The sequence below is a fragment of the Triplophysa rosa genome, linkage group LG11, assembly GCF_024868665.1.
Source record: "Triplophysa rosa linkage group LG11, Trosa_1v2, whole genome shotgun sequence".
NCBI classification, from domain to species: Eukaryota; Metazoa; Chordata; class Actinopteri; order Cypriniformes; family Nemacheilidae; genus Triplophysa; species Triplophysa rosa.
Window position 1 is genome coordinate 11,389,028 of NC_079900.1, and position 27,706 is coordinate 11,416,733.

Consider the following 27,706-nt stretch of genomic DNA (forward strand, 5'->3'; position numbering starts at 1 on the left):
TTTCTCCTTCGTTTTTTTCCTCTCCTCTTCTGTTATTGCAGAATGGTCAGACCAGTAGAGTTATATTTATAAATGTATATATTCATTGCTTTTTTCTGCTTATTCCCCCCTCCTCCCCGTGAATGAAATGTAAAGCCGATTCCAGCTCTCTGACAACAGCACCTCCTGTGGACGACAGACAGAACTACAACTCAGTGTCCGGGGTTGCGTGACCTAAAATTAACCCAAGGCAAAGTAGCAATAATGACTTACACACAACAAAAAACCCAACGGAAAACCGAAGCACACCAGGAATTGCAATAAAAACACGAAAAGCGACACCCCTAAAATACAAAGTCCCTATTACATTATGACCCAATAAGAAAATCCAACAGCACATTAAAAGTTAAGAGCTCATAAACAAGCAGAATGAAGAGTGAAATGAAATTTGTCATTTTTATTTGTTAGTTAACTAGTTTTGTAGAGTTAACTATCATTTCTCACCTTTGCGGTGTCTCAACAGGAGTACGTCCTCACAGAGCCAGACTCTGGCCTTGGAGATGCTAGAGAGATACAGAAACAGACAAAGAAAATATGTTTATTTATCTCTAACAGGCCCTGTGTAATATCACACTTGAACTGCTTTTGGAAAAAACTGCCTCATACATAAACACAGCTTATCTTTGGTATATCTTAAAATGTTTTTTTTGGGGGGGGGGTTGTATTTTGCATTGTAAATATCTGTAAATTTATCTGCCAGTGTCTTTTATAAATATTATATACAGTGCTTAACAAATTTATTAGACCACCTCTTATAATAAAGAGAAAACACAAATATTTTAGATTATGGTAAAAAAAAGTGCTATATTAGGCAAATAACAAACTGAAATAACTAAATAGTCTTTATTCATGTTTTTATACCCAAAATTGAACCGGCACATTTAACTTCTCTCAGAAGTCAGAAATGAAATGTTTCTATTAAGGAGTGCATGTAAATAACTGTAATTGAGCATCTGAATATAAAAGAATAATAGTTATTTACTATTTTTTGCCTTTCCTGTAAAACAGAAATTTTAAAATTCATGGATAACAACAATAGTTATCATTTTATATATATTTTAAATATATTTATACATGTATTTATTTATATATAAATATATTCAACATATCAGTATAATATTCTTTGTCATTCAAATTAAAAAGCATGATTGATAGAAACTGGACAAAAATAAGTTGGTAGTGAATGGATAAATGTCATTCCAGATGCACCTGTAATAGATTTACAAACATCTAAACAATTAATACAAACACCTTAACATAAATAATTGCTTTCTTTCCTGTCTTAAAGGAACAATACTGCATTTTAGGAGGATCTATTGACAGAAATACAATATAATATACAAAACTATTTCTTCAGAGGTGTATAAAGACCTTACGTAATGAACCAATAAGTTTGTAATACCTTAGAATAAGCTGTTTATATCTACATACAGAGCGGGCCTACATACATTGAATTCGCCGCCATGTTTTGTACAGCAGCCCTAAACGGACAAACAACTCTACAACGCGCGTTTCCTCTTCCTCTCCGCTGCGGTATCGTGGTGAAACGGATCTCGGGATGATCCGTACGGATCGTGCTCTCCTGTGCGGAACGCATGTGACCCGCTGTTTCTTTGGATTATGCATTTAAATTTAGGGGTCTTTAAGGAAAGCTCACCATCGCTCTGGACTTTTCTCAGGGTGACTGAGGGAGTAGAGATGGCTGAGGCACGGAAGTTAGCAGGCAGAGTCTCTGAGGAGTCAGAGGTAACCCCCCTCAGATCCTTCTCCCGGAACATCTTCCTCCATGAAGGAGAGCGGGTAAACGTCTTTGTGCCATCCTAGATAATGTGACAGTAAAAAACACAGAAGTCAGCACATGCTGAGGAGTGTAACTTTTATACAGTTAGTAAGTCAAACAGAGTTAATAAGTGTCCAATCAGGCACCACAAAAGAGAATAATTATGTATTAAATGATCTGTCATGTCCTTTCTACACAAAACACTATTGAAATGTGAGTATCTGAATCTACACATGTTATAACTGGTACTGAGGCTATACAATTTAATGTAGAAGAAAAACCTTTCCTAAGGGCAATAGCAGAATGAAGTGCCATTATACTACTGTATATCAGGAGGCAAAGCACGGTTATTTAAAGGGACAGTTCACCCAAAAATAAAAAATCTGTCTCAATTTACTCACCCTCAAGTTGTTCGAAATCTGTATAGATTTTTTTTGTTCTGTTGTACACAAAAGAAGATATTTTTAAGAATGTAGGAAAGCAAATAGTTCTTGGCCACCATTGACTTCCATAGTAGGAAAAATTACAATGGTAGTCAATGGTGCCTCAGCACTGTTTGCTTTCCAACATTCTTCAAAATATCTTCTTTTGTGTTCAACAGACTGAATAAATTTATAAAGCAATTTTTTTCTACTATGATAGTCAATAGTGGCCAAGAACTGTTTGGTGACAAGCATTCTTCCAAATATCTTTCTCTGTGTTTATAAGAACAAAGACGTTTATACAAATTCGGAACAACTTGAGGGTGAGTAAATGAAGACAGAATTTTCTTTTTTGGGTGAACTGTTCCTTTAATGTCCAGCTGTGCTCATGTCCCAAAGCACTCACCTCGTCCGGCCTCCTCTCTGTTCCCATGGCGATAAGAGAGTTGTATTCCTTCTCCAGAAGTTGTCGAGCCTGGATGTGAAATAAACACAATTTAGGTGGAATCGGCTTCCACTAGTTTTGAGCAGTATGTGCTTTTACCAATTTAAATACTAGAATTTGTTAAGTAAAAAAGATATATTCAAAAATATATAATTAAATATATTTATTATAGTAGATTTCAGCACATTCAACAATTTAGATTTAGAAACTTAAGGATATATACTCTAATAAAACTATATAACATTACTTTAACATAATTATTTAAAAAATCGTACAGATTGCAGATGCACATATTTGCACAGCTGTATTTATGAGCTGTACTCTCATTGTTACTAGGCGTATGTTTATACAGTATGGTTTTGGTATGATGTACCTGTGTGTTTTGATTGGGTATTTGCAGGAGCAGGGCGAGGTCAGTATAGTCAAAGGTGTCGTCGAGCGCAAGCAGGGCTCCGTGCACACCGCTCTCGGTCAGATTATCTGCGTACTCCTTCAAGCCGATAGACTGAACCCAACACATCACGCGTTCATTTGACCACACCATCACATCTAGAGAGGAAGCACACCCACAACACAGATCAAACACAAGGCCTTGATTTTATGATAAGAGTTCCAGGAGGATATTAATCACCGATCGCTATCACAAATTCCATCTTGGGTGATGCCTCTGGATCTCATTTCTCCTTCAATCGCTCTTGATCTTTCAGATGTACACATGTGTTTTGCTTCAGACCCAGTCTTTGTCTCTCCTTTGAAATTTCATGGGACTTCATGGGATTTTGCACTTGTTATTTCTTAAGTCAGCTTTTCAAACATTATCAAAAGAAAAGGAGGCATGCAATCATGGAAAATGGTCATTCCTCCCGTGTTATTCATGGTGTTAATCCCTTTGGTGTGAGTACAATAACATCCCTCTTGACTTCAGGTAACAGCGTATTCTCCAGACGTCTGCCTCAGACTGAATTGTGAATAAGAACGGCCAGTACTTGGCTGTAAAGCTATAGATACAGCTGGCACTTTGTCAGATTCTAGGGTTGTGGTTAAGCGTAGGGGAAAACAAATCCTGGTTGCCATAGTTACCCATTCATTTCTAACAGGGTTGGGCAAAATTAAACATTCCAAAATTGGCTGCCTTTCAAATTATTCGTTGGAATTTAAATGGAATAGGTCGTGCTATATAGGTTGCTAAATTTAAAGGGAGAGTTCACCCAAAGATGAATATTCTGTCATCATTTACTCACCGTATTGTCATTTCAAACCTGTATGACTAAAGATGAACACAAAAGGAGATATTTTGAAGAATGTTGGTAACTGAACAACGGCAGTACTCATTGACTTTGGCATGGGTTTGTGTTCATACAATAGAAGTGAATGTGCACCGCCGTTGTTCAGTTATCTGCATTCTACAAAATATCTTCTTCTGTGTTCTGCAGAAGAAAGAAAGTCATACAGGTTTGAAATGACGAGGGTTTGTAAATGTTGACAGACTTTTTATTTTGGGTGAACTGTCCCTTTAAGAAACTATGAAATGCAATCAGAATGCATGAATTTCATCAGGGCACCAAACAACAAAATGACAACAATCGGGACGTCTTAGTTTTTGTTGTTGTTTGCCTCTACTTAAAAAGACATTAAAGCATTTTAAAGTTCATAAAATGATCCAAAAAAAAAGTTTGTTTCATAAATTGTGCTGTATATTATATGTGTGTATATATATATACCTGTATACTGTATATTTCTTTAATGTCATTTTTATAGGTCGATTATTAATTTTCCAACCCGTTTGTCCTCTACAGGGCTGTGAGAGGGCTGGAAGCTATCCGAGCATCTCAGGTCATACCAAAAAAGTTTTATTCAATCTTTCTTCAATAACATTCGAATGAACCATCCTATTCGTTACCTCAATTGAAATTCAATAAAAAAACTGTTCCTAAATGTTTTGCCTCATCTGATGTTTGCACCATTTTTTGAGTTTTATTTCTTTACAAATATTGGTTGTAAATGTCTTTCCTTATCCAAATGATGGCGTAACTACGGCAACCGTCTTAATTTTCCCCTAACAGATGCGCAGACTGTATTTGCGTAACATTATTTGCACACCTATCACTATGACTTCATCTCATTAAATCAAAGCAGGAATGTTTGTTCGACTACACCTGTTTCTATCTGACACACACGCTTCGGGTAAATTCGTGTTACTCATACAGCACACTGAAGTGCCCCTGCAGTCTAGCGGAGAGAGCCGTGCACATGATAAGCTATTCACTGGCGCTTAATATAGCCTCAACTCAGGCATGTGCGTTGCTATGCGATGAATAAATTCTACATCAGTGAAGACATCTGGTTCTTATCAAGGTACTGAATGAAGCGAGAGCTGCACCTTTGAAACAACTCACGACTGCCAGATGAAATATGCTATCTGCGTATTGTGATAACTTCATCTACAAACGTGAAATCTCTATTGTGTCTCTAAATCCCGTGCATAATGGAAGGCTAGGCCGTGCAACGATTTCCAGACGTCATTGCTGGTAATGTATGTTATTATTAACAAATGCACTCCGTGTAAACACCCTTCCTCCCTCTCTGCCATATTTTCATTCAGCGTTCAATGTTTTGATGAACCGTACATTCCATTCGTGACTCTTTTTTACATCATTTGCTTATGAGACAAAGATTATAAATGGTATAAATCAATTGCATCTTGAAGTTAAAACTGACTGACTGAGGATATCTTGCCGGAAAATCGATTTAGCGTGATGTAAATAATGACACCGACGTTCCATGCAAGGAAATGGTATCCAAAACACAACATATTCGTGACCAGCAACGCATTTTTTAACCACGGGATCAGACCCCCACAAAGAACATTAAGAACAAATGCTGGGCATCTATTTAGCGGGGCGAAATGCTTCAGTAAGAAATGGCATCCCGACCCAAGGAAATGATATAATAGAGAGATTAAGGAAGACATTAAAAGACCTTTATTCTGGTGCTGGCTCTCGTCTCTCCTCCTCTCCAGCTCCTTGCGGTCATAATTGAGGCGCTTCAGGCACATGATGCCATAATGCAGGCTCACCCTGTGGGGTCAAAAGGTCACAAGGATGAAGAGAGAGGTCACAGGGCTATCTAAATTCATTTGGGCGCTCCACCCTGTGTTACAAGAGCTGACCCCAGGCACATCAGAGATTATGAAAGGACACACACCTGCCCGATGAGAATAATTGATTCGTGTTAGATAGAATGACCAAGAATGGGGAATAAATGACCTGTGGAAACTGTCCACCATCTTGAGCTGCCCACGTAGCTCTTTCTTGGTCAGATGGTCCAACATCCGGGCATCCACCAGCGATTCCATGAAGTAGCTTCTGTACTGGGGCAAACCCAGACTGGGGAGCCAATCGTTGCCCACCCACTCATGGTTCATATCTCCATAGGCCAGGATCTACCACGTTGAAATAAATAAAATCATTTTAATATGCAATTAGCATTTGATACAAATACACGTTATCTAGGCTTTGCAATAAGTTCATTCTGTGCCAACTATCTCACAGCAGCACTGGAAAGTGTTTAATGGAGGTATTGACATTACTCACCTGATCCCAGCTAATCTCTTTCAGCTCCTTGCGTGCGCAGGCGATAGCAAGATAGGAGCGGAGAGGTGAAGAAGAGGAGATAAGGAATGCAGCAGAGGGGCAGCGGGAAAGACACATCGTTGAACAGGAAGAGGAAAGAAGAGCGGAGAGGAAAAGCAGGAAGAAAGGCACAAAGGGAGGAACAGTTTGTTAGTGACCGGGTCATTAGTTTGGAAGCAGTTTACACTGAAACAGAAAAAAGAGGGAAAGTTGAGGACGTTCAATGCTACAGCCTAGCCAGACACACAGAGGGGAAGAGAGAAAGAGAGAGACCATCAACACACGACTAATCACTCAGCTCTCTTCTCATGCCGCCTCTCATACTGTCCACTAGGGGGCAGAGTGTTACACAATCCAAATAAATGTTTCTTTTTTATTAATGGGTTTTACTTTGAGAACCTTCAGTGAATGGCAGCAACATTCAAGGTTAATACCGAATCTTAAATATTGAAGAACATTTGTCAAAGGTGGAATTTAACTGTAGCTTTGGATTGATGGACTGTCACAGTGTATGTGGGTCTGTTACATCTACTTCACCCATCAGATCAGCATTAAACACTGAAAGTACGGCTACTAACTGGTTTGGTTGCCGCGGTCAGGGACTCCATCTCAGCATGAGTCATCCACACGTTACTGGTCGACTGTGGTAAGACAATAACACGACAAACCGAAAAATATGATGAGAAGTACTGACAGATACGGTTATCAGAATTATTATTTGTCAATTATGTGCAGCAGGGTATACAAATTTGAGAATGAAATTAAGATAGACATAAACTAATATATAAAAAATAAATATATAAAATTGTAAAAACATTAAAAAAATTATGATTTATAAAATTTAAAGGCTATAATTAAAAAACTATTTTTCAATTAATTTTACATGTCGATAGTATAATTTGAGATATAATTTGTATATTATATCATTTATAATGTATATAGAAAACATTATGTTAGAAAACTAGTCCTTGACTTTTGTACTCTTTTCATTGTTAAATTTTAATTTGTTTCATAGTGCAGATGAGCGTTTGTGAGCTTACGGAGCGAGTGCTGGCCGGGGCGGAGGGGCTGGTCAGGGACACCATTTCCTGAATGGCCAGTCTCAGTTTGAGGCGGTGCAGCGGGTTACTGATGCCGATCTCCCTCTGGATCTCTGTATCTGACAGGTTAGCCATGATAGCTCCACTCTTGACGTTGGCCCGACACGCTGCCACGTACCATGCCGGCATGCCCACCCACAGCTGAGAGAGAGAGAGAAACAGAGACACCACTGATAATTCATATAAAGAATAAGTGAGGAGACAACTTGCAAAAATGTCACATTTTTAAATTTCAATCTGTATGTCGCAGGCACCCTCGCTGTATGTTGCCCGGGGCTCTAACATCAACACTAAATGAATTATTGTGAGCCCCACTGCAGTCCTCTTTGACAATATAATATTTCCAACCCTAATAGCTTATGTCAATATAGAACTCAACAAACTCATTTGATTCATTGCTTATGCTCAGAAGTGAAGCCATACTTCAAGCCAGGAGACAACAGTGGGTCCATCCCAGGATGCAAAGGGCAGACCCTGTCGACATGCCTCCTCCAAAAGTTCATGCCTAAAAAAAAGCAAAACATCATTTTTGTACAAAGAATGAGGTGAAAATTAGTTCAAATAGAAGGGAGGCAAACAGAACAAGTGTCTAGAAGTGTAAAATTACTTTTTCTTGCTGCGACGGTCCTTATCCACCGGACCGGCCATCTTGGTGAGCCCGAGAGGATCCATGGAGCCCAGATCATCAGAGGGAGTGGAGGCTACAAAAGACACAGAGGTACAAATAAGAAAATCAACATAAGGCTGAATGAACATGCAACAGATATCCCGGAAAACTATTTGTGTTAACAGTAGTATACTGTACACACAGTGTAAGCCTGTGGGGCATTTCACCGGGTTTTAAAAAGCAATTTCTGTAGTATAAACAGCATTACTTTAGTATTCCTATAGACTTCTGTACAGTAAGTGTATTACTGTAAACATAATATTTATTTGTTTAGAATTATTTTCTTTTGTAATCGACAGCATGCCACAGACGCTTGCAGGAAAATAGCTTTAACCTGACCAAGGTCTCCTGGCCTGGTCAGACCGATTTCATTTCTTTCATTTTGATTTGGGGTAATTCTATTTTCTGGTTTTGAGCAAATTGAACACCTGTTTGACACCTGGAACTCTCATTTGGTGAATATTTTCTTCTGAGTTTCTATTCTTGTCCATATTCTATTTTGTTGTCAATTACAAAGATGTTTGGGCGGCACTCACCCAGAGATGCTGACTCACGTCCAGGCTGACCCATCCTGACCTTTTCCTTCTTTCCAAAGAGCCGGCCGATGGAAGACTTGATGCTTTTCTTTTTGCTGGCCTTGTGGAGGGAGTCCTGACTGCTGTTCGAGCTGCTTCCATCAGCTGAGAGGCTGGAGAGAGATAAACAAGAGTGAAAAGCAGAAAGTGTGGTCAAAGAGAGTGAGAGCGTGAAGAGGGAGTGAGAAAATACAGTTTTCTCTGATTTCTTTCTGCAGTGTGAACTGCAGAATACGAACAGAACACTGAACAGAATATCAGTGCTAAGCTACTCGGTCCTAAATTGCTGATGCTGTGCAGCAGATCAGAGCACATGAGCGGGTGGAGTTGCATGATAGTCTCCTTGAACAAAGAGCGTTTTCATGTTTCATGCGGCATACTACATTTATTATACAAAATAAATGTCTGTAAACAAAGAGTACCATGTGAGCAAAAACTGACTGTGATTAATTGTGACATAAATTGTTCCGTTCACACAATAAAATCTTAAAGTTGGCAATACCTCATTCCCTGCCCTTACAGAACAGGATTTAATCTTATGCGCTGATGCTCACGACTATAAAAACATATTTAAAGAACAGAAAAGCAGAAATGGTGCAAAGTTTTATATGAAGCATGGTTTTATTCACCAATGAGATTGGGAGCAGGACCATGACCAAGAAAAACGCAACCAAGAACAGTGTCCTGTGTCGGTTATGAGAAGGGGGTACCAATGTTGCTCGTACTATAACTTACAAACCGGGCCTGGGGGAGAGGGGGGACCTCCCAATAAAATTGAATCCCAGTCCTCATAAATTTTCGTGGCCGTTTACCACTGTTTTGGCTGTCCTTTACACGGAAACTGCATTTTAGGGGACTGAAAAGGCAAACTTTTGAAAACGGGTCTCAAAGTGCAACTTTTTGAAAACGCCGCCGTTTTCGTTTCCATGTAAATTGTAAGACGGAACTTTCTGAAAACGATGACGTCATACTCATGCGTATTACGCGCTCAGTCGCGCGAGTATAGCCAAAACAATATGGCGGCTTCCGTACTGTGAGCTCTCGTTGCCTTTTTTTAATGCATTTGGCAGACGCTTTTATCCAAAGCGACTTACATTGCATTGTATTATACATTTGTTTCTGACTATATGCAATCCTCTGGGATCGAACCCATGACCTTGGCATTGCTAGTGCCACGCTCTAACCACTGAGCCACAGGAAAGCAGGAAAGGAAACACTATTTACATTCGCCAGACTTTAAACACACATACACGTCGACCAACGGTATTAAAAAGCACTTTTGGCTTATAACTGTGCATGCGCCAAGGCACGTCCTGTTTCTTTACACATCAACATCGCCATCCACTGGCCTGGCGTGCATCCTACAGCGTTTTTATCCGTTTTCCAGGATCGGTGTAAATGCAGACCTTTTTGATAACGCTGTCATGTGTAGGTGAAACTTTTCAAAAAGCAAAGGAAAAACTTTTCCGTTTTTCATCTTGTAAACGTGGCCTAAACTTCAAACAGAATACTTCAAACGGTCACATGCTGCACTATATGCACAGACAACGTCGGGTCGTTGTAAGTTTGTTAAATGAACTCACCTGCGGAACTCACGGCTGTCATCCAACATCGCGCCGGGATGAGTGTGCGTCATCCTGTCCAATCGCAGTGCGCGAGGAGTGGGCGGAGGGGTGGAGTCCAGAAGGGCCAGGGACCTATCGTCTTCTTTGTTGTTCTGATGGGCAGAATGGAACGGAGTTACTTGGTTACACTCCTTTATTGAATGCATGAGACCAATACTTATGTATAATCACACACACACACACACACGCATGCACCTACCTGTCTGTCTGTCTCGCGTGCTGGGGAGTGGGGCAGGCGGGGGGTGGAGTGCCCAGAACTGGGTGGAGACGGTGATGCCAGAGTGGAGGATGTGAGGGAGGGGGGGATGAAGCCCCGTCCTGTGCTGTCCCGCCCAAAAGAGGTGGGAGGAATGGGCGGGCCGTCCAGAGCCACGCTGCTGACCCGACTCTCGATCTCTTCAGCACGAAGCTCTGTGCTTTCTTTCTCTTCCTGAATCAGCCTGAAAATTGTAAAAGGAGTATAAGGGGATGTTCACCTAACACTGAAAATGGAAAACCTTTTTTATGCTCTAGTTTTTCCACCTGTGTGTCGAGTAAACTCACTTAATCTCTTTATTGATGGCCTCCAGCTGTTCCTGCAACATGATGGCGAGAGTCTGCACATCCGTCTGCCCGCTCGGTGAGAGCAGCTCTGAGCCGAAGAGCGTCTCCCGATCCTCTTCATCATCAGAACACCTGTCCTCCACGCCGCCCTCAAAGCCAGTGCCCAGCAAAGCCCCGTTGTCCCAGTCTCCATACTGCAGGAGAGAGAGTTTTTTCATATTGAACCTTATTGTTCATCCATTCGCAAGAGTATTCATTAGAGATGTTCTTACTTTGCTAGCATCCTCTCTGGCCCCGCCCCAACGTCCACGATGGGTCCGTCTGACCACGCCTCCAGTGCCTGTGTTCCCATAGTGATCCAGGTGGGTGGTGGAGCCGGCAGGAAGTGACCCACCTCCTTGGGAGTATCTGAGCTCCAGAGCGCTTCCAGGCAGAGACCTAATAAAGCAGCAGTGGAGGTCACAGTCAATGAATCAGATGAAACTAATGAAACTGTTACATGCTTATCCCGTCTTGTTTAAAACAGTAGAAGTAAAATGTGCTTACCGTGAGTATGAAGAACCGGGTCTTCCTCTCAGCTGGTCCAGCTCTAGCTGAAGCCTCTCCAGCTCTGCAATGAGTTGATCCTGGGAGGAATACGACATTAGCATGAGATAATGTAGCCGCCTGGACACAAGTCAAGTAACCAAGGGCCTGTTTGCTTAATAGCCTTATAGATTTAAGAGAAATGTACCTTGTTTGCTAAGAGATCATCTTGGATCTTCTTCATATTTGCCAGCTCCTCAGAGAGAGCGTTCTGAAAGACAACGGACTCTCATATTTACATTCATTCAACTCAATTACACAAAGTGACCTACAGCTCATACTGTACAGCCATTTCAATGTAATAAATGTAATAGGTCACTATGCAAAACCATTAATAACCGAGTGCCATAAAATTCTGTTTGCTAGCAATTATTTGTGAGGAAGAATTCTAGAAACAAAAAAAATATGCATTGTGAGCCAAAAAAGGTCTGCATCTGGAAGATGCTCTTATCCAAAGCAACCATAGAGTAAGTGTTCATGGGAATTGAATCCATGGCCTTGGTGTCGCATGCATCATGCTCTACCATTTGGCCTTCTGGTTTTGACATTAAGAACATAGTATTTCAGCTATTTATGTCAGATTCCCTGGTGAGAATATGATGAGCATGAAACACCTGCTTTTGTACTGAAATAATGAGGGAGGACACATTTAGGAAACCTGGAACTTCAATTAGAGGCGGGCATAATTTAAGCAACATCTGGATTTTGAGGGAAACATCAAAGACGTGGTAAAATGTCAAGGCTGTTTTGTTCTGTTTCCGATGCGCAGTCGTAGTTTAGGGAAAAATCTGAGGTTTTGTGACGGGTAAATCATCACACCTTCTCCTCCAGGGCAGCCATTCTCTCCTTCAGGTGCAGTTGAAGTCTCTCATTGGACTCTGACAGAAGCTTGTCCACCGTGTCGGAGAGACGCTTGTTGTGTTCGTCATTCATCCGCTCCCTCTGCCTCGCCTGAGGAACAAACACCAAGTGAATATCGAATATATGCTACATGTACTGTACAGTGAAGATGAGATACAGTTCATTGATATGGCAATATTTGAATTGAGCATCTCATGTACAGTGTATGAAAATATTTCCAAAGAAAATATCTTTGGGGAGTTCAACAATTCAATTACATTAAGATAAGAAGGCATTCTATATATTTTTTATATACTGTATACCTTACTTGAATCTATATTAACATTATTTTTGCTTTAGTTATTGTTACTATGGTTGCTGTTGTTAATGTACTTTTTTTAAAACATTATTTACATATTATATTATTTCTTATATATTTAACATTATTATAACATTTATACATTATTCTTTGTTTCAAAGCCACTGTTTGATTTAAAATTGTATATTTGAATTGTACACAGAATAAACATGTACACTTGCTAAATTCTTTTTGAAGAATCTACTTAAATGCTTTACTAACATATTTTTGTGTGCTATAATTTCCTAATAGAACAAGAACAAGCATGTATTATATCTCAATGATGATGGAATGCAGCATCAAAGCAACCGTTTTCTTCCACTAGAATTACCACGTATATACATATTCCTTTTCTTTTCTAAAAATACAGTTTAGGGTACAGAATGTTCGTTGGTTTGTTCAAGATGCTGTGAGATAAAGCTTATTCAGCCTTTCTGCACTTGGCTAAATCTGAAAGCTCACACATTTCTTTGTTTGAACTAAGCTCACCTTCTCGTGGTATGTGCTTTTTAATAAACAAAATTCAAATTCACATTTTCAAATAAAAAATCACTTAATTAATCTCAAATTATAAAGATTTTAGACTTTGAACTATTCTAAAAAAGGAGTCACCCTCTGTAACTCCTGATTCTTCTCCTCCAGTTGTGCCTCCAGCTGCCTCAGTCGCTCCTCAAAGTTGCCGTGGCGTTCCTCCGCCTAAGCAAGAGTAAAAGAGAGCTTGATCGCAACTCCTGACAAATGAATAGCTCAGAAATGAAACATTCAGCATGTACGTAAATGTGCTTAGCAATTACATCATCACTAAAGTTTTCTGGTTGAATTTTAAACCGTATTCTCTTTCTGACATTAAATCATATCACAGAAAGCCTGACAAACAGACAAGAACAGGACAACACACACCTTGTTAAGCGCCGCCACCCTCTGGGCGAGCTGCGCCTCGATCTCAGGCAGCGTCTCAGCCCTCTGGAGGGTCTGCTGTAGCTTTTGCTTAGCATCATCCAGACGCTCCTGGAGCTGCCGGTTCTTTTCTTCACTCTGCGGGAAACGAGGCATGAGAGGATGAGGATGACAGAACAATGAGGCAACAAGACAATAAAAAACCCCATATAAACAAGGTCTTCTGAGGGAAGGGGCTTTGTTTTTGGCAGAGACCTAGTAATCACTGCATCGCAGAGTCATTCAGTATTTAAAGCCACAATATAATGACAAAACAAACAAGCATCAAATATAGTACAATGAAAATTTGGGCTCATTCAAGGAGACATTTTACATTTTGGTAATACAGATAAAATGTGTGGAACCACCCAATGAAATCTCACTAGGTCCAGACACATCAAACACCATGGAAACAGCTTCTAGATTGAAACCACAAACTCCACAACACTAAAATAATTAAGTGGTGAAAAATGATGTGGTTCCATAGTCAATAATATTTTAATGTGTAAACTTATAGAAGAACCTCTAAAACTCAACTGTTATAGGAACATTTATAGTAACAAGATTTCCACCAAAAGTAAAAATTCTGTCATCATTTTTTACCCTGTGGAACACAAAAGAAAATATTTTAAGAAATGTCTCAGTTGTTTTGTGTCCATCTAATGGAAGTCAATGGGGACTATATTTTGAAATTCTTCAAAATATTTTTCTTTGTGTTCTGCATTAGAAAGAACATTATACAGGTTTGGAATGACATTGAGGTTGAATAAATGATAAACGAATTTATGGTTATTAACAAATGGTACTTTATTATTTACCACATTTAGGATTGATTGTGGTAATAGTTAAGAAATCAATCATGTACAAATTATTTAAAGTCTATTATCTGAATAGGGATGCATACACTACTCTAAAAGCTTCTCGTTGTGGTAATAGCTTTACTTTAGGCCTGAAGTACGACACGTTTTTTTGCAAACCTTAACAGTAATTCTTTGATATAATAACAGAGAAATGTAAAAGAAAATTTGTAAAATGTTCATTTCCTGACAATAGCCCCTATAGACTCCTACTGATGAACAAAACCGTAAAAAGGTTCTGAGCTGGCTCTTACACCTTTCATGTGTGTCTGTACATGATTTCACTCTTGTACCTGTCTGTATAAAGATTCTTTGCTGGCAAGCTCGTTCTCCAGCTTGTCTTTGATGTCATGGAGAGATGTTGCCTCCCTCTGGGCACTGAGGTACCTACAGACAAGAGCACACACAGCGATCTGAAGCGGGCCGCTTGATAAATCAAAACTGTTTTTCTACCGTGTCATTCAAAAGTGCAGACCGGGCGAATTCCCGCTCGGAGCAATGCAAACATTCCATATGACAGAGAGAGCTCATAAAGATCCGGTCTAATCATTAGCAGGTGAGAGAGCTTACCTGCGCTCCAAAGTGGTGATCCGTTCTTCCATGTCTTCTCTTTGACACAGCGCCTGGGGTTGAGGGAGCGGTAGATAATATATGGGATAAAAGGAAAAACGTTCAGTTGGTATGGTTGACCGGGATACAAACACGCACACAGAACATTATGTACATGCAGCAACATTTATGGATGGGCGAGTGTCTAGACAGCAGCAAAAAATGTTTCTAACAGTAACAATATCAAACAGAGCTGACTGTAAACAGTTATTGCAAAACAAAAAGGGCTATTTCGTACATTACATAATTGCTCTAAGGGAGCATAAACTGGCGGTGGAAATGAGTCTTTAAAAGCACATCGAGAAGAACAACAGGACCTGTTTTGGTAACTCAGGGAAAATCCCTTCAATCTCCATTATTGGGTCTGTGCTTTACGGCAGTCAAAGCAAATTATAAACAAAAAATCTGCTCGAGGCATCCAAGATAAGAGGAATGCCAAGCCAGCACAGCTACCGGCAATTCCGGAAAATTCCATAAGTAGCGAGTCGGTGACATGAAACAGACGTTGTTGCCAAGTTAGCAAGTCATTGTGTTACCGCGGGAGAGAACTGCGTGCTTCTATTATACCGAAAATTAGACTTCTTCCACTGAGGAATGTCAGATAGACAGCTGATTATTTTGTCGGCAGTTTGACTGATCTCGATTCAGTTGACAGGCACACCCATCAACAACCAGAGCACTTCACCACTAACTGTTCACAGTAGCAGGAAACCCTTCTAAATGAGAAAAGAGGCAGGGACGATGTGAAACCGTGATTGCGTGCGGTGCTTGAGTTTGTTTTGGAGAGGTTTTCATGAGATTTCACCTCTTTTACGTCCCTCTGAAGCTTCTGATTGGCTTCCTCAGATTTAGCTAATTCCCTCCTGGCCGTGGTGAGCTGTTCCTCGATCTCGCCAACCTGTGCATCGGAGACATGGTCCAGACGTTAGAATGTGCACACAAACATGCATGACAAAACTTGGATGCATTCCAACAGCCGTAAAATCATTTTTCATTTTATATTTTTGCAAGCTTGCAATGTTGCTTAAATCCACCAGAGGGCAGCAAAAATGTGACACCGTCTTTTGCTCAGCATCTCTGAGCCTGTATCTCTATGGCAACCATAGGAATGCCAGTTCTCTGTCTGCATGGCTAACTGGAACCTTCTCATGCAAAATGTGTCAGTTAACAGAGTGCATCATACTATATGCCTTCATTTACTTCCATCGGGAGAAAATGCACAAAACACGTACATAATGGGGTCCAAACTCTTAACACCATTAGAGAAAAAGCTGCAATGCTGTCTAGTCAAATCACTTTTGATGCAGTTATAATTTATATCTATTACATAACACTTATATTTATTAAATTATGTATAATACATTTATTTCATTACAAATTATATTATTAGCAAAACAATTTAATTAAAAGTGATTTTAATATCAGTATTTCTTATTATTTTAAAATGAATAACATTCTAATTAGCATTACAATGTCTCATTTTGCTTTAACAACAGCATGCCATGCGCTCAAGCTCGACATTGACTCCAAAAGTCTATGCCAAACCTGATGATGAATGCTTCAAAGAGCATCAGTTTCAGTCTTCTATTCGCATAGTGCTTTCACAACGCACATCGCTTCAAAGCAGCTTTGTAGAAAAGCATCTTGTGTGATTCAATGTGCAACACCATTAACACGGTTCACACCACAAATTTACTTTTTTATTAGTGACCTAATGCACATAACGTGCTTAAAAAACTTTCACTGCTTGTTCTCATTTCAAACAATACATGACATATGACAAATATGTGATGGTATGGCTGAAGCAATTTATTGTTTTCTTCAATATTTAAAGTGGATTTGAATCTTAAATGATTTTCAATGTGTTCTCACCAGATCCCACTGCATACACATCATACATTAACACGTCTACTCACCTGTCTGCACATAAGAGCCAGTCTCTCCTTTAACTGAGAAAGTTCTGCTCTCTGTCTCTCTATCTCTCCCTCTCTCTGTCTGTCGATCTCTCCATCATCCAAGAGAGAAGAGGGGCCGTTGGGAAGCCGCTGCGTGAATCAGTTCAAAAGAGAAACATGAAAAAAATGAATGTGAAAAGATTCAAAACAAGATTCAAATCACTGCTCTGACTTACTTCCTTTCCGTTGTCCAAACCCCGTTCTCGCCTTTTAATCTGATCCCGCAAAGATAGAACCTAAATACGACAAACAAAATTGAGCACTCGAGACCCACGGACCAGACAGAGAAAACGGTACAAACATGCATTATGATGATATGATGTTCACCTCATTTGTAGACGTCTCCAGCTCTTCTTCTAAAACAGCGACTCTCTCTAAAGCCACACGCAATCTTTCACGCACCTGAGGGACAGAGAAACAATAGACAATGAATCAGCAGGTAGAGCCTGTCAAAAAACAATTTATTGCTCTGTTTTTCTGAAAATCTCAATTTTCGATAAATACAAATACACACTAATACAAATACACACACTTTTGGTCCTTTCTGGAGCCTGATAGCTGTGGTCACTATAGCAAATGACATATAAGTTTTGCAAAGATGTTTAAAATGAACAGTACATGGATTTGGAACAATATAAGAAAGAAAAATCCTTTTCTTCATCATTTATGGCGGGGCAGGATGGGGCTGCTGACCTTTTCATCCAGGGCTTTGTGATGTTCAAATAGAGACTTGAGGGCTTTGAGCACCTCGACCTCACTGGAGACTCCAGCAGGAGACTGAGCCTGTCTCTTTACCACAGTCATCCTCAGAGAACGCTCGTGACGAGACACCAGACACTCCAGGTGCTCCAGCAGGAGCTAGACAGCAAGAAACGCAACAGAGAAAGTGAGATAAGAGAATATATAGAGGAGACCGGGGCTAGTTGTCATATGAGTTAATTGTCAAACTCTAAGATAAATATCTGAGTAACTACAAAGCCCAATTGAATGAATGCTTTCTTCCTCTATTGTTTGTCGTCACAATCTTATTTTACAAACTTAAATTCAGTTATAGAGTTTTAGTTTTGTTAGTTGTTTAAACGTATGCACAAATATAAACCAGCCAGAGAAGCATTAAAACAAAGGTGAGCTACTGTATGTAATAAAGCTACAGTTTAGCCAAAAGGTTGAACTTTGTTTTTAGGGCCTATACAAAAAAGAGAGAAATAAACATAGGGACAACCAGTCCCACCCCATATATAAGCAAGGCTTAAGATTTACACTCCAACTAAAAAAATTCAAAGAAACAAACACCTCAAACACAAAATCACAAACACAGACATAGACATAGATAAAGATATAAACGGTGTATGATGTCTGAACAATCACACCCATACACACATATTGGGCTTCCATGTTTTACGGGGACTTTCCATATACTTAATGATTTTTATACTGTACAAACTGTATATTGTATCCCCCAGTCCTAATAGAAAACTTTTTTACATTTTCAAATAAACATTATTTAGTTAAGCTAAATAATAAGCTGTTTTCTTAAAAAAAATTACTGGCTTTGTGGAGACATTTGGTCGCCACACTGAAGGGTTTACCAGGACCACACACACACATACACTTAGATGATGGTTATGGAGTTACTGACCCGTGTGTTGTTCCTCTCCGCCTTGAGCTCAGCGATTTCTTCCTCTCTCTCCAGCAGCTGCTCTCGACATACATTCAGCTCTTTGGTCAACACTGCAAACTCCTGCTCACACACAAAACACGATCTTAGCAGACAATCAACGCAACAATTAAACCAAAAAGTGCAAATCCAGTGCTGTGGTCAGCCTAAAATATATTTACATTGCCTCCGAATCACATACGCACTCTCAAACCACACACACATAATGTGGAATAATGTGTCAATTAAGTTGTACGATAAACCACCGTACAAACACCATCACTAACACCATCATATATTCCCTTTAGAAATCCTACTAAGAAATTTATAATAAACAATATGCTGTTAAAACATCTCAAACTCAACACCATCACACAAACACTATAACACAACCAGACTCTCAACACCATCACACAAACAATGTAACACAACCACACACTCAACACCATCACACAAACACTATAACACTTACACAGACTCAACATTTCCACACAAACACTATAACACATCCACACGCTCCACACCATCACACAAACACTACAACACAACCACACCCTCAACACCATCGCACAAACTCTATAACACAACCAGACTCTCAACACCATCACACAAACAATGTAACACAACCACACCCTCAACACCATCACACAAACACTATAACACTTACACAGACTCAAAACTTCCACACAAACACTATAACACATCCACACGCCCCACACCATCACACAAACTCTACAACACAACCACACCCTCAACAACATCACACAAACACTATAACACAACCAGACTCTCAACACCATCACACAAACAATGTAACACAACCACACACTCAACACATCACACAAACTCTGTAACACATCCACACGCCCAACACCATCACACAAACACTACTACGCAACGACACCCTCAACACCATCACACAAACACTATAACACATCCACACACTCAACACTATCACACAAACACTACAACACCATCACACAAACACTACAACACAACCACACCCTCAACACCATCACACAAACACTACAACACAACCACACGCTCAACCCCATCACACAAATGCTATAACACATCCACACGCTCAACACCATCACACAAACTCTGTAACACAACTACACGCTCAACACCATCACACAAACACTACAACACAACCACACGCTCAACACCATCACACAAACTCTGTAACACATCTACATACCCAACACCATCATACAAACACTACAACACAACCACACGCTCAACACTATCACACAAACACTATAACGTCCACATGCTCAACACCATCACACAAACACTGTAATACAACTACATGCTCAACACCATCACACAAACACTATAATACATCTACACACTCAACACCATCACACAAACACTACACCACATCCACACACTCAACACTATCACACAAACACTACAACACAACCACACGCTCAACACCATCACACAAACACTATAACACATCCACACGCTCAACACCATCACACAAACCCTGTAACACAACTACACGCTCAACACCATCACACAAACTCTGTAACACATACACACGCCCAACGCGATCATACAAACACTATAACACAACCACACACTAAACACCGTCACACAAACACTACAACACAACCACATGCTCAACACTATCACACAAACCCTGTAACACATTCACACTCTCAGCATTATTACACAAACAATATCACACATGTACACACACAATAATATTACACATCTCACACATCCACACAATAAACACTATCAAACAAACACTATAACACATGAACACGCTCAACACAAGCACACTTAACACATAAGCAAACTTTCAATGACAAACAGCAGCCATGTGAATGTTGGTTTCCACAGTGTGTGTCTGTGTGAAACACGTTCTGAACACTCCAATAAGCAATTCTTGGTTGTAAGGTCTTGATAGCACCATGTTGTGTAAGATGACATATGGCCTGACATGCCTGCCACAGCGCGCATAAAACCACATCATCGTTTCCTAGCTGCCTATATCCTAGGGCCCGTTCATCGAGAAACACACGACACACCTTCTCTGTCAAGCGCAGGCAGTCACCATGCCAGACTGCATGTACATGTTGCTATGTACTCATGTATTAGGCTTTGTGTGTTCATTTGCTCAAATACACAGCAGATGTTTGTTTATTAGATGATGTTGAAATATGTGTGTGAGCTGACATGGCAAACGTTTGAAAGGACCACCAGTAACTTAAGAGCCAATCAAATCCTAGTTCCACTCCAATTGTTGACTTTCAGACATTAACAAACGGAGATTTGAATCTGAGCCAACTCTTGGTACGCAATCACGTTCCCTCTGCAATGCAAACCCAACCCACAACCAATCAAACAGCCTGTACTTGGCAAAACATTTAGACCAATCACAATGCATGTACACCTTAATCAATTTCCATTCATCTGCTTTACTAAATTTTGTTAGGTTTAAGTGTACTTGCTGACAAACTCCACAATCACTTTTATTCATACGTATATGAAGACAGCAAACACAAGAACATGCAAAATTGTATTTGTTTATTTATTTGTTCTTTTGGATCTAATATTTATAAAAACTGACACCCTAGGTTGTCATATGATGTCACATGCCATTCTAACGTGCGTAATTTTAAAAAGTATTTTACAAATTTCTGCAATTCTAATTTAAATATGTTTTTAAAATATATTTTTCTAGAAAACTATTAAATACTTTATAAAACTATAAAATTATTCTTATATATAAAAATATTAAATACTTTTTAATAAAATCCAGATTTTTTGCATTGCACCTAAAATTCCAGTCCATCTCTATGTTGATTTCTTTAATAACAAGCAAAACTAGGGTAAAGAAAGAAAAAAATAGAGGAAAGGAAAAGAAAGGTGAGTGGGGGGGCTAAGCTTAGGAGTGGTATAGTGGTACACAGATGGTAACTCAGTGGGCCCATAGGACTTTGGCATTCTAGAACTGTACCGTGCTGAGATTGGACCAGAATTACGTTTGGCACAAGTATGCCAAACACAATTGCGTGATAATGTCCTGCCTTATTTCTTTCTCTCATTCAAGCTCCTGCTATAGTTCGACTGACACAAAGGATCTTAACAATTGGTTTACACCCCTTTTTTTAGCTTGTGGCTTTGTCGTCTACTGGAAATGCTCTCTGTTTTTCTCTCATACATTCTATACTAGCAGTATGCACCGAATGAACTCTTTTTTAATGCGTCGCACCTCTCAATCTCTGTCTGCTTGTGTTTGCATATGTGCGTGTGTTTGGGCGTGTATGTGTGATATTGATTCTCTTCCTTTCTGTGGTGCTATGGGTGCTAAATACCTAGTCTCTCCCACAGAATGGGCCTCTATAAGATCTGCTATTTATGCCAAATGTAAGTGGCAGTTGATTTAAAAATGTTACCAGTATCAAAATAAATATATTCACAAGTTATCATTCACAAAATACAATTCAAGAAAGCAAAACATAACTTATTGTGTGAATCTGAATAGTGCGATTGTATTCAACCCGATACCTTAAGCAATGGAAAATGACTTGTGTCATGTTGAAATGTCATAATTACAAGGAAACAAACTTGCATGATATTGTTTTTCATTTACAACCTACGGAAATTCTGAAACCAAAATTCTCACTTCACATTTTTATGCTGCTTTTAACTCACATCAGTCATTTCCATGCTAAAATTGCCAATGTTATTTTGATAAAAATAGGTAACACTAAATGGGATATATTTTTTTATTTCTGTTGTTATCGAGTCAACAATTGTGAGTTAGGGATAGCAAGAGCGACCCACACAAATACATCAATCTCAAAACTGCAGCATGTATGTGGTAGATTTATTGTTCAGCACTACAGTTTGATAGACAGAAAACAAACAGTATAGGAAATAAAGTGAAGGTGTAGCAAACTGCTTACATTTATTAAATAAGTATTGCTTTTCATTTTCTCTGATCACAAATGAAAAAAACAAACAAGAGAACAGCATTGACATTTTAATGCGAGTTAAATGTAGCCATGCAATGATTGACTATCATGATCCACAAATGTCTAATTATTTGCCAGATTCTATTCCTAAATATAAAAAAATGATGAACACGTTTGTATATTCATGAAGTGTGTTCCGCATTAGGGAATCCTATTTTTTAAATGTGAATAAGGTTGCACATTTCTAATTCTACACTCGTTTTTTCATACTTTTCTGACCCCATATGCAAATGAAACGCCCCACATATTTTGAACAAGAGATTTTGCATTCTGTCTGTTCATAGCCCAAGCTCATTACATCACTTTAAGCTCCTATGATGTTATTATAGGTTCAAACTCATTATTTGACAAAATCTAGCAGTACAAGAGCTGTTGTATAAAAGATTATATCATTCAGAAATCACAATCACAAGAAGCGCCCCGTTATGTAAAACAGGACACAGAATTGTAGATAATCAGATAATCTTTAAAAGATATGCAGAACACCTTAAATTAGATCAGAAGAGACAAAACCTCATGCAAAGGTGACCAGCACAGCCCCTAGCTAGTCTGGAAGATTGGTTTGAATGTTAGCCAGATCAGTCAGATACACATAAAGACTGCCTGAGATGCGTTGACAAAAAAACAGACGTGTTTAGTTCTGACCAAAGATCAGCCCAACTGAGATGATCCTCTCCTACTCTTGTTCTTGACTTTTTCAACTTTGTTGCATCACTTACACTGGCAGTTCATGCTTCCGGCAATCACAGGATTTCATCCATTTTCCAATATTTAATTCAAGAATTTCTTAAAACATGCTACACTGAATCTAAAAAGACCATTCATAAGGTCTAAAACAGCTCGTCCAAGAATAAAATGCTGTTATTATTTACTCATCTTCATGATTAAAAAACCACAAGATGTTCGTTTTTCTGTTGGACACAAAAGAGGATTTGTACTGGAATACATACTTTTTGCTTTTTCCTATAATTACAATGAGACTGGGGCTTTCAAGCACTTTTAATAGGACTCAGAAGCATCCCAAACGTAGCTGGTACAAAATATGCACTACGTTCCATGTCTTGTGAAGTCGTATATAGCAGGATTTAATGTATTAAATAACTAAAAATCTTACCTCGCTCTCCTTGGCACATTCATGATAATAATGCCATGTGTTGCCAAATTCATGAAAGACATACCAATGTACTATTTTACTACTTTTATAAAACTTTGATGGTACTTTTGCATCCTCGTTGAAGCTTTTAAAACATCAATTCCCTATTCATTGTGTTTGGATAAAATTATTTCATCTTTTGCGCTCCACAATAGAAAATACACAGATAGTGACACAGTTTAGAGTAAACTAATCTTCTAACATAAAAACAAGACAATATAAACGTAATACGTTTACTTTTGCAATTTAAGAGACATTCAGCATAAAACACGGTTTGGAACGCACACAAAGCCCTGATTACGTACCTGTGGCAGTGCAATGGACAGTTGTCTCTGCAGCGAGTCCTTCTCGTGACCCAGCTCTCGCAGACGTAACTGTGCCGTGCCGAGACTGTCCTGGGTCTCTCTGAGACTCTCCAGCAGCCTCTCTCTCTCTGTCAGCATGTTCACCATCAGAGACTCCAGGTTTCCGGTGCTCCCTCCCTCGTCCCCACCACGAGCCTCTCGGCCCCCATACCCACCGCCCATGCCCCCTGCACCGCCCCCCAAACCACCACCTCCTCCAGCAGGAGAGGACGGGCCTCCTCCGCCTCCTCGTCCATCCTCTGAGATGGTGGGCATCACCTCACACATCATCTTGAGGCCGTGGAAGGTGTGAACGAGTGCGTGAGGTTGTTATCTGATAGCGTGAGAGAGGTTAAGGGTGAGCTTGTGTATGTCTGGTCCACACAAGTTTCCAAAAGGGGGATTTCTGGGATTCACAGCGTGGACTGCTTACGCGTCAGATCCGGTAGTGTTTGCGATTCTAAGGTTGTTTATATGAGCATTTGGAGTCTGATAGAGTGTGATAATAGTGTGTGGGAATGTTTGCAGTACAGATGGGTATTGTGTGTTCAGTGGATGTTTGATGTGTATATATAATGTTGTGTATAGTATTGCAGATATATTCTAATATACTATGCGAGTGCTCAGACTTCGTTTGAGTGACTGGTGTGTGTTTTACGCAGTTAAACTGTGTGAATGGTGCAATTTCTCATTTTTTTCCCTTTATATCTTCCTTCTTTCTGTTTCCACCCCCTATTAATCGTTTCAGCTTTCTTCTCCACCTTGGCGGAATATCCTAATTGCTGTGCTCTTCTTCAAAGGTAGACACGTACTGCCAGTTTATCAGAATTTTTCTGTTGTTTTCCTCTTTGTGGATTAATTATCCGCAGCTTTTTCCTCAATGTTCAGGTAGATTACGAGTTGTATTGTTAATTCCTGAATGGCTTCAAGGCTCCTGATTGGCTCTTAGTATGTGCTGTTGAAAATCCTTGGCTTGGTTGCGTTTGGGCGGAGCAGCAGGGTGTGGTCTATGGAGGGGTGAAAGCGGCGGGATAAAGTAGGAGGGGAAATTCGTCGGGTTACAGGGACTGGATTGGGTAAAAGGAAGGGTGGGCATGGAGGTCTTCTACCCACTGGGTTTAAACTTCAAGTAAAGGAGAGCTGAAGAGGGAAATAAAGGAAAGTGGAATTAGCAAGGCCAAAGGTGGCCAGGTAATACATCTTTTTTTGGTTCACATATGAAACCCAACACAGGTCTCCTACATCTATGAATTTCCTTTTCCAGTCATGATTACTTGATATGGATTTTTGAAAAAAAATTATAGAAATTACACAAATATCCATTACTATTTTGGACTGGAAATCACAATTCCAAAATGTCCTCATTTTCTAGGTTTTCTTCGAGTGGGAACCCTGTGAATTAAAGGGATAGTTCACCCCAAAATGCAAATTCTGTCATCATTTACTCAGCCTCTTATCGTTTTAAACCTGTACGACTTTCTTTCTTCCAGAGAACACAAGAGAAGATATTTTGAAGAAACTCGGCGTTGTTCGGTTCACGTCTATTCACGTCTATTGTATGGACACCAAACCAATGCAAGTGAGTGGGTGCCGGTTAACAACATTCTTCTCTTTTGTCTTCTGCAGAAGAAAGAAAGTCAAACAGGTTTGAAATGTCATGAGGGTGAGTAAATGATGACCGATTTTTCTTTTTTTTTTGGTCCCTTTAACTTGCATGCACCATCAGCTGAGAAAACACACAGCTCTGCTTTCAAGAGGTTAGGTGGGAATTTTCAAGTATTATAAAATCATACTTTTTATTGACAAACCCAGAGAGGGATACAGCATCACAAAATACAGAGCTACAAAAAAAGAATATAAAACACACAAAACAACAATGATACCAAAACGTGAGAGAAAAGGGTTAGAACATCACAATTTCACCATTATTAACATATCATGCATCAAGCGCAGGCATTTACTGCTTAAAATGTTGGGATACAAGTTGTGAAGTTGCCTTGGGAGGGATAAGTGGGGCAGCGTCTGTCCTTTTGGGAAGCAGCTGTCACTTTAAATTTGTATTTCCTGAAACATACTGTGATCATGACACAGGTAAAAACTGAAAACAGGCGTGCGAGGAAAGGTTTACATTACATCTCAACACTGATGAAACTGTAAGACAGGGAGTAGTCTTGAAATCGTTCTTTTTACACAAGAGTCAGCCAGAGATGGTGGAAGACACGTTGGTGACCATATCGAACTAAAAATAACATTGAAACCAAAATAAAAATGTCCATTGGGGTGACCCGCCATACAGAAATCAGGGAACAACATGAGAAAGCAGTGCATGTTGCCACAGAGGAATTTAGAAGAATCAATAGAGCTCAGACACAGGCAGTGATTCCGTGAACAGGCCACAAATCGTGCTAAATACTCTGTCTTGAACGCGAACGACGTCGAGGCAAATGAACACAATGTATCAACGAGAAAGCCTCGTTTCAACGACTGTCATGCAGAACATTCAAATCAACAGCCAATTTCATTTGTTTTGTCTCTCGGTCTGTCTGTCTGTTCGTCTCTCTGCCTCTCCCTCCCTCTTCCCGTCACACACATACACACCTATTTCAAATTGTCTACTAAAATAGACACCCAGCGGGAAAAGGTGAGACGATTTCATTATTCAATATCGCGCCTGTGTTATTTGCAGTTTGATAGGCTATATTTGTTTTTTTTCCTCATTATGCTTTGTAAGCGATTAGTCATGAGGCTAATGGATGCGCATGATATACGGAAATGAAATTCATGGTGTGTAACGATCATGTAGCCGGCCAGTGCATTTGTGTGTCCGTGGACGTTGTCGAATAACATTTAAAGGGAACGGGTGCGTGTAAATACCAGGCAGCCATCATTACATTGGGAGTGCATTGGATGCTGTTGATCTGATGTTAATACTCGAAGAAAAAACACAAATGCCTTCAATACAATAATGTAGGGGTCGTAATGAAATAAGCATCGCTTTTTGTGATCAAGCAAAATGACGTTTATAGTTTCAGCGAGCATCGGTGGAGCCTGGATGTATGTGTTGACGTATTCCTTTGCCGTCCGCTCCACCATGATATATGTACAGTCTCTCTTCTGCAGATAGGCGACTGGACACGCCGTCGAAATCAAACCATCGCATTTTTACCTTACGAATAACACGTCGTGTCTTTTTTTCATGCGTTGCTATTTTATTCTCTTATTTCCGTCCTTCTGTCGCCTCGCCCCCTCCTTCCATCCCCCTCCTCATCTTCACAGCTGGGCGATATCACACACACAAACATGCATATATAAGAAAATACATGCGATGCTGAAATATGCACGCCGGCTTAACCGCCGCTCACCGTTGTCATCGTCGGAAGTAAACGTTAGACATCGTCATTTCATCCCCGTCGACCCCATCGGAGCGCAGCGCTTTCGGGTGCCGAATTAGCTGTAAAGCCCAATTGTCAGCCTCCCCCCTTCCCTTTTCCTCACACATGTAACGACGGCACCGAGCGAGCAAACGTTACACCTAACCATAGACAACCCCAGTCTCTCTCTCTTCCCCCCCCCTCCCCTCTCCCTCTCT

At 39.8% G+C, this 27,706-nt stretch overlaps 1 protein-coding gene across 1 annotated transcript; it reads right to left on the minus strand.

Moving 5' to 3' along the window:
- On the minus strand, nt 1-27,684 carry ppfia3 (PTPRF interacting protein alpha 3). The gene is made up of 32 exons (XM_057346065.1): nt 27,480-27,684; nt 24,079-25,257; nt 18,608-18,709; nt 17,662-17,826; nt 17,296-17,370; nt 17,145-17,204; nt 16,930-17,058; nt 15,819-15,911; nt 14,975-15,027; nt 14,698-14,791; nt 13,512-13,646; nt 13,224-13,307; nt 12,233-12,364; nt 11,562-11,624; nt 11,375-11,454; nt 11,101-11,266; nt 10,829-11,022; nt 10,485-10,725; nt 10,244-10,377; nt 8,622-8,773; nt 8,026-8,119; nt 7,842-7,923; nt 7,359-7,559; nt 6,897-6,959; nt 6,280-6,306; nt 5,953-6,128; nt 5,666-5,763; nt 3,060-3,235; nt 2,648-2,716; nt 1,697-1,859; nt 484-542; nt 1-165 (listed from the first exon to the last, which is right to left on the minus strand). Exons 2-31 carry the CDS (start codon nt 24,406-24,408, stop codon nt 496-498), a joined length of 3,678 nt encoding a protein of 1,225 aa, XP_057202048.1. The 5' UTR covers nt 24,409-25,257; nt 27,480-27,684; the 3' UTR covers nt 1-165; nt 484-495.
- Nucleotides 27,685-27,706: the final 22 nt, after the last annotated feature.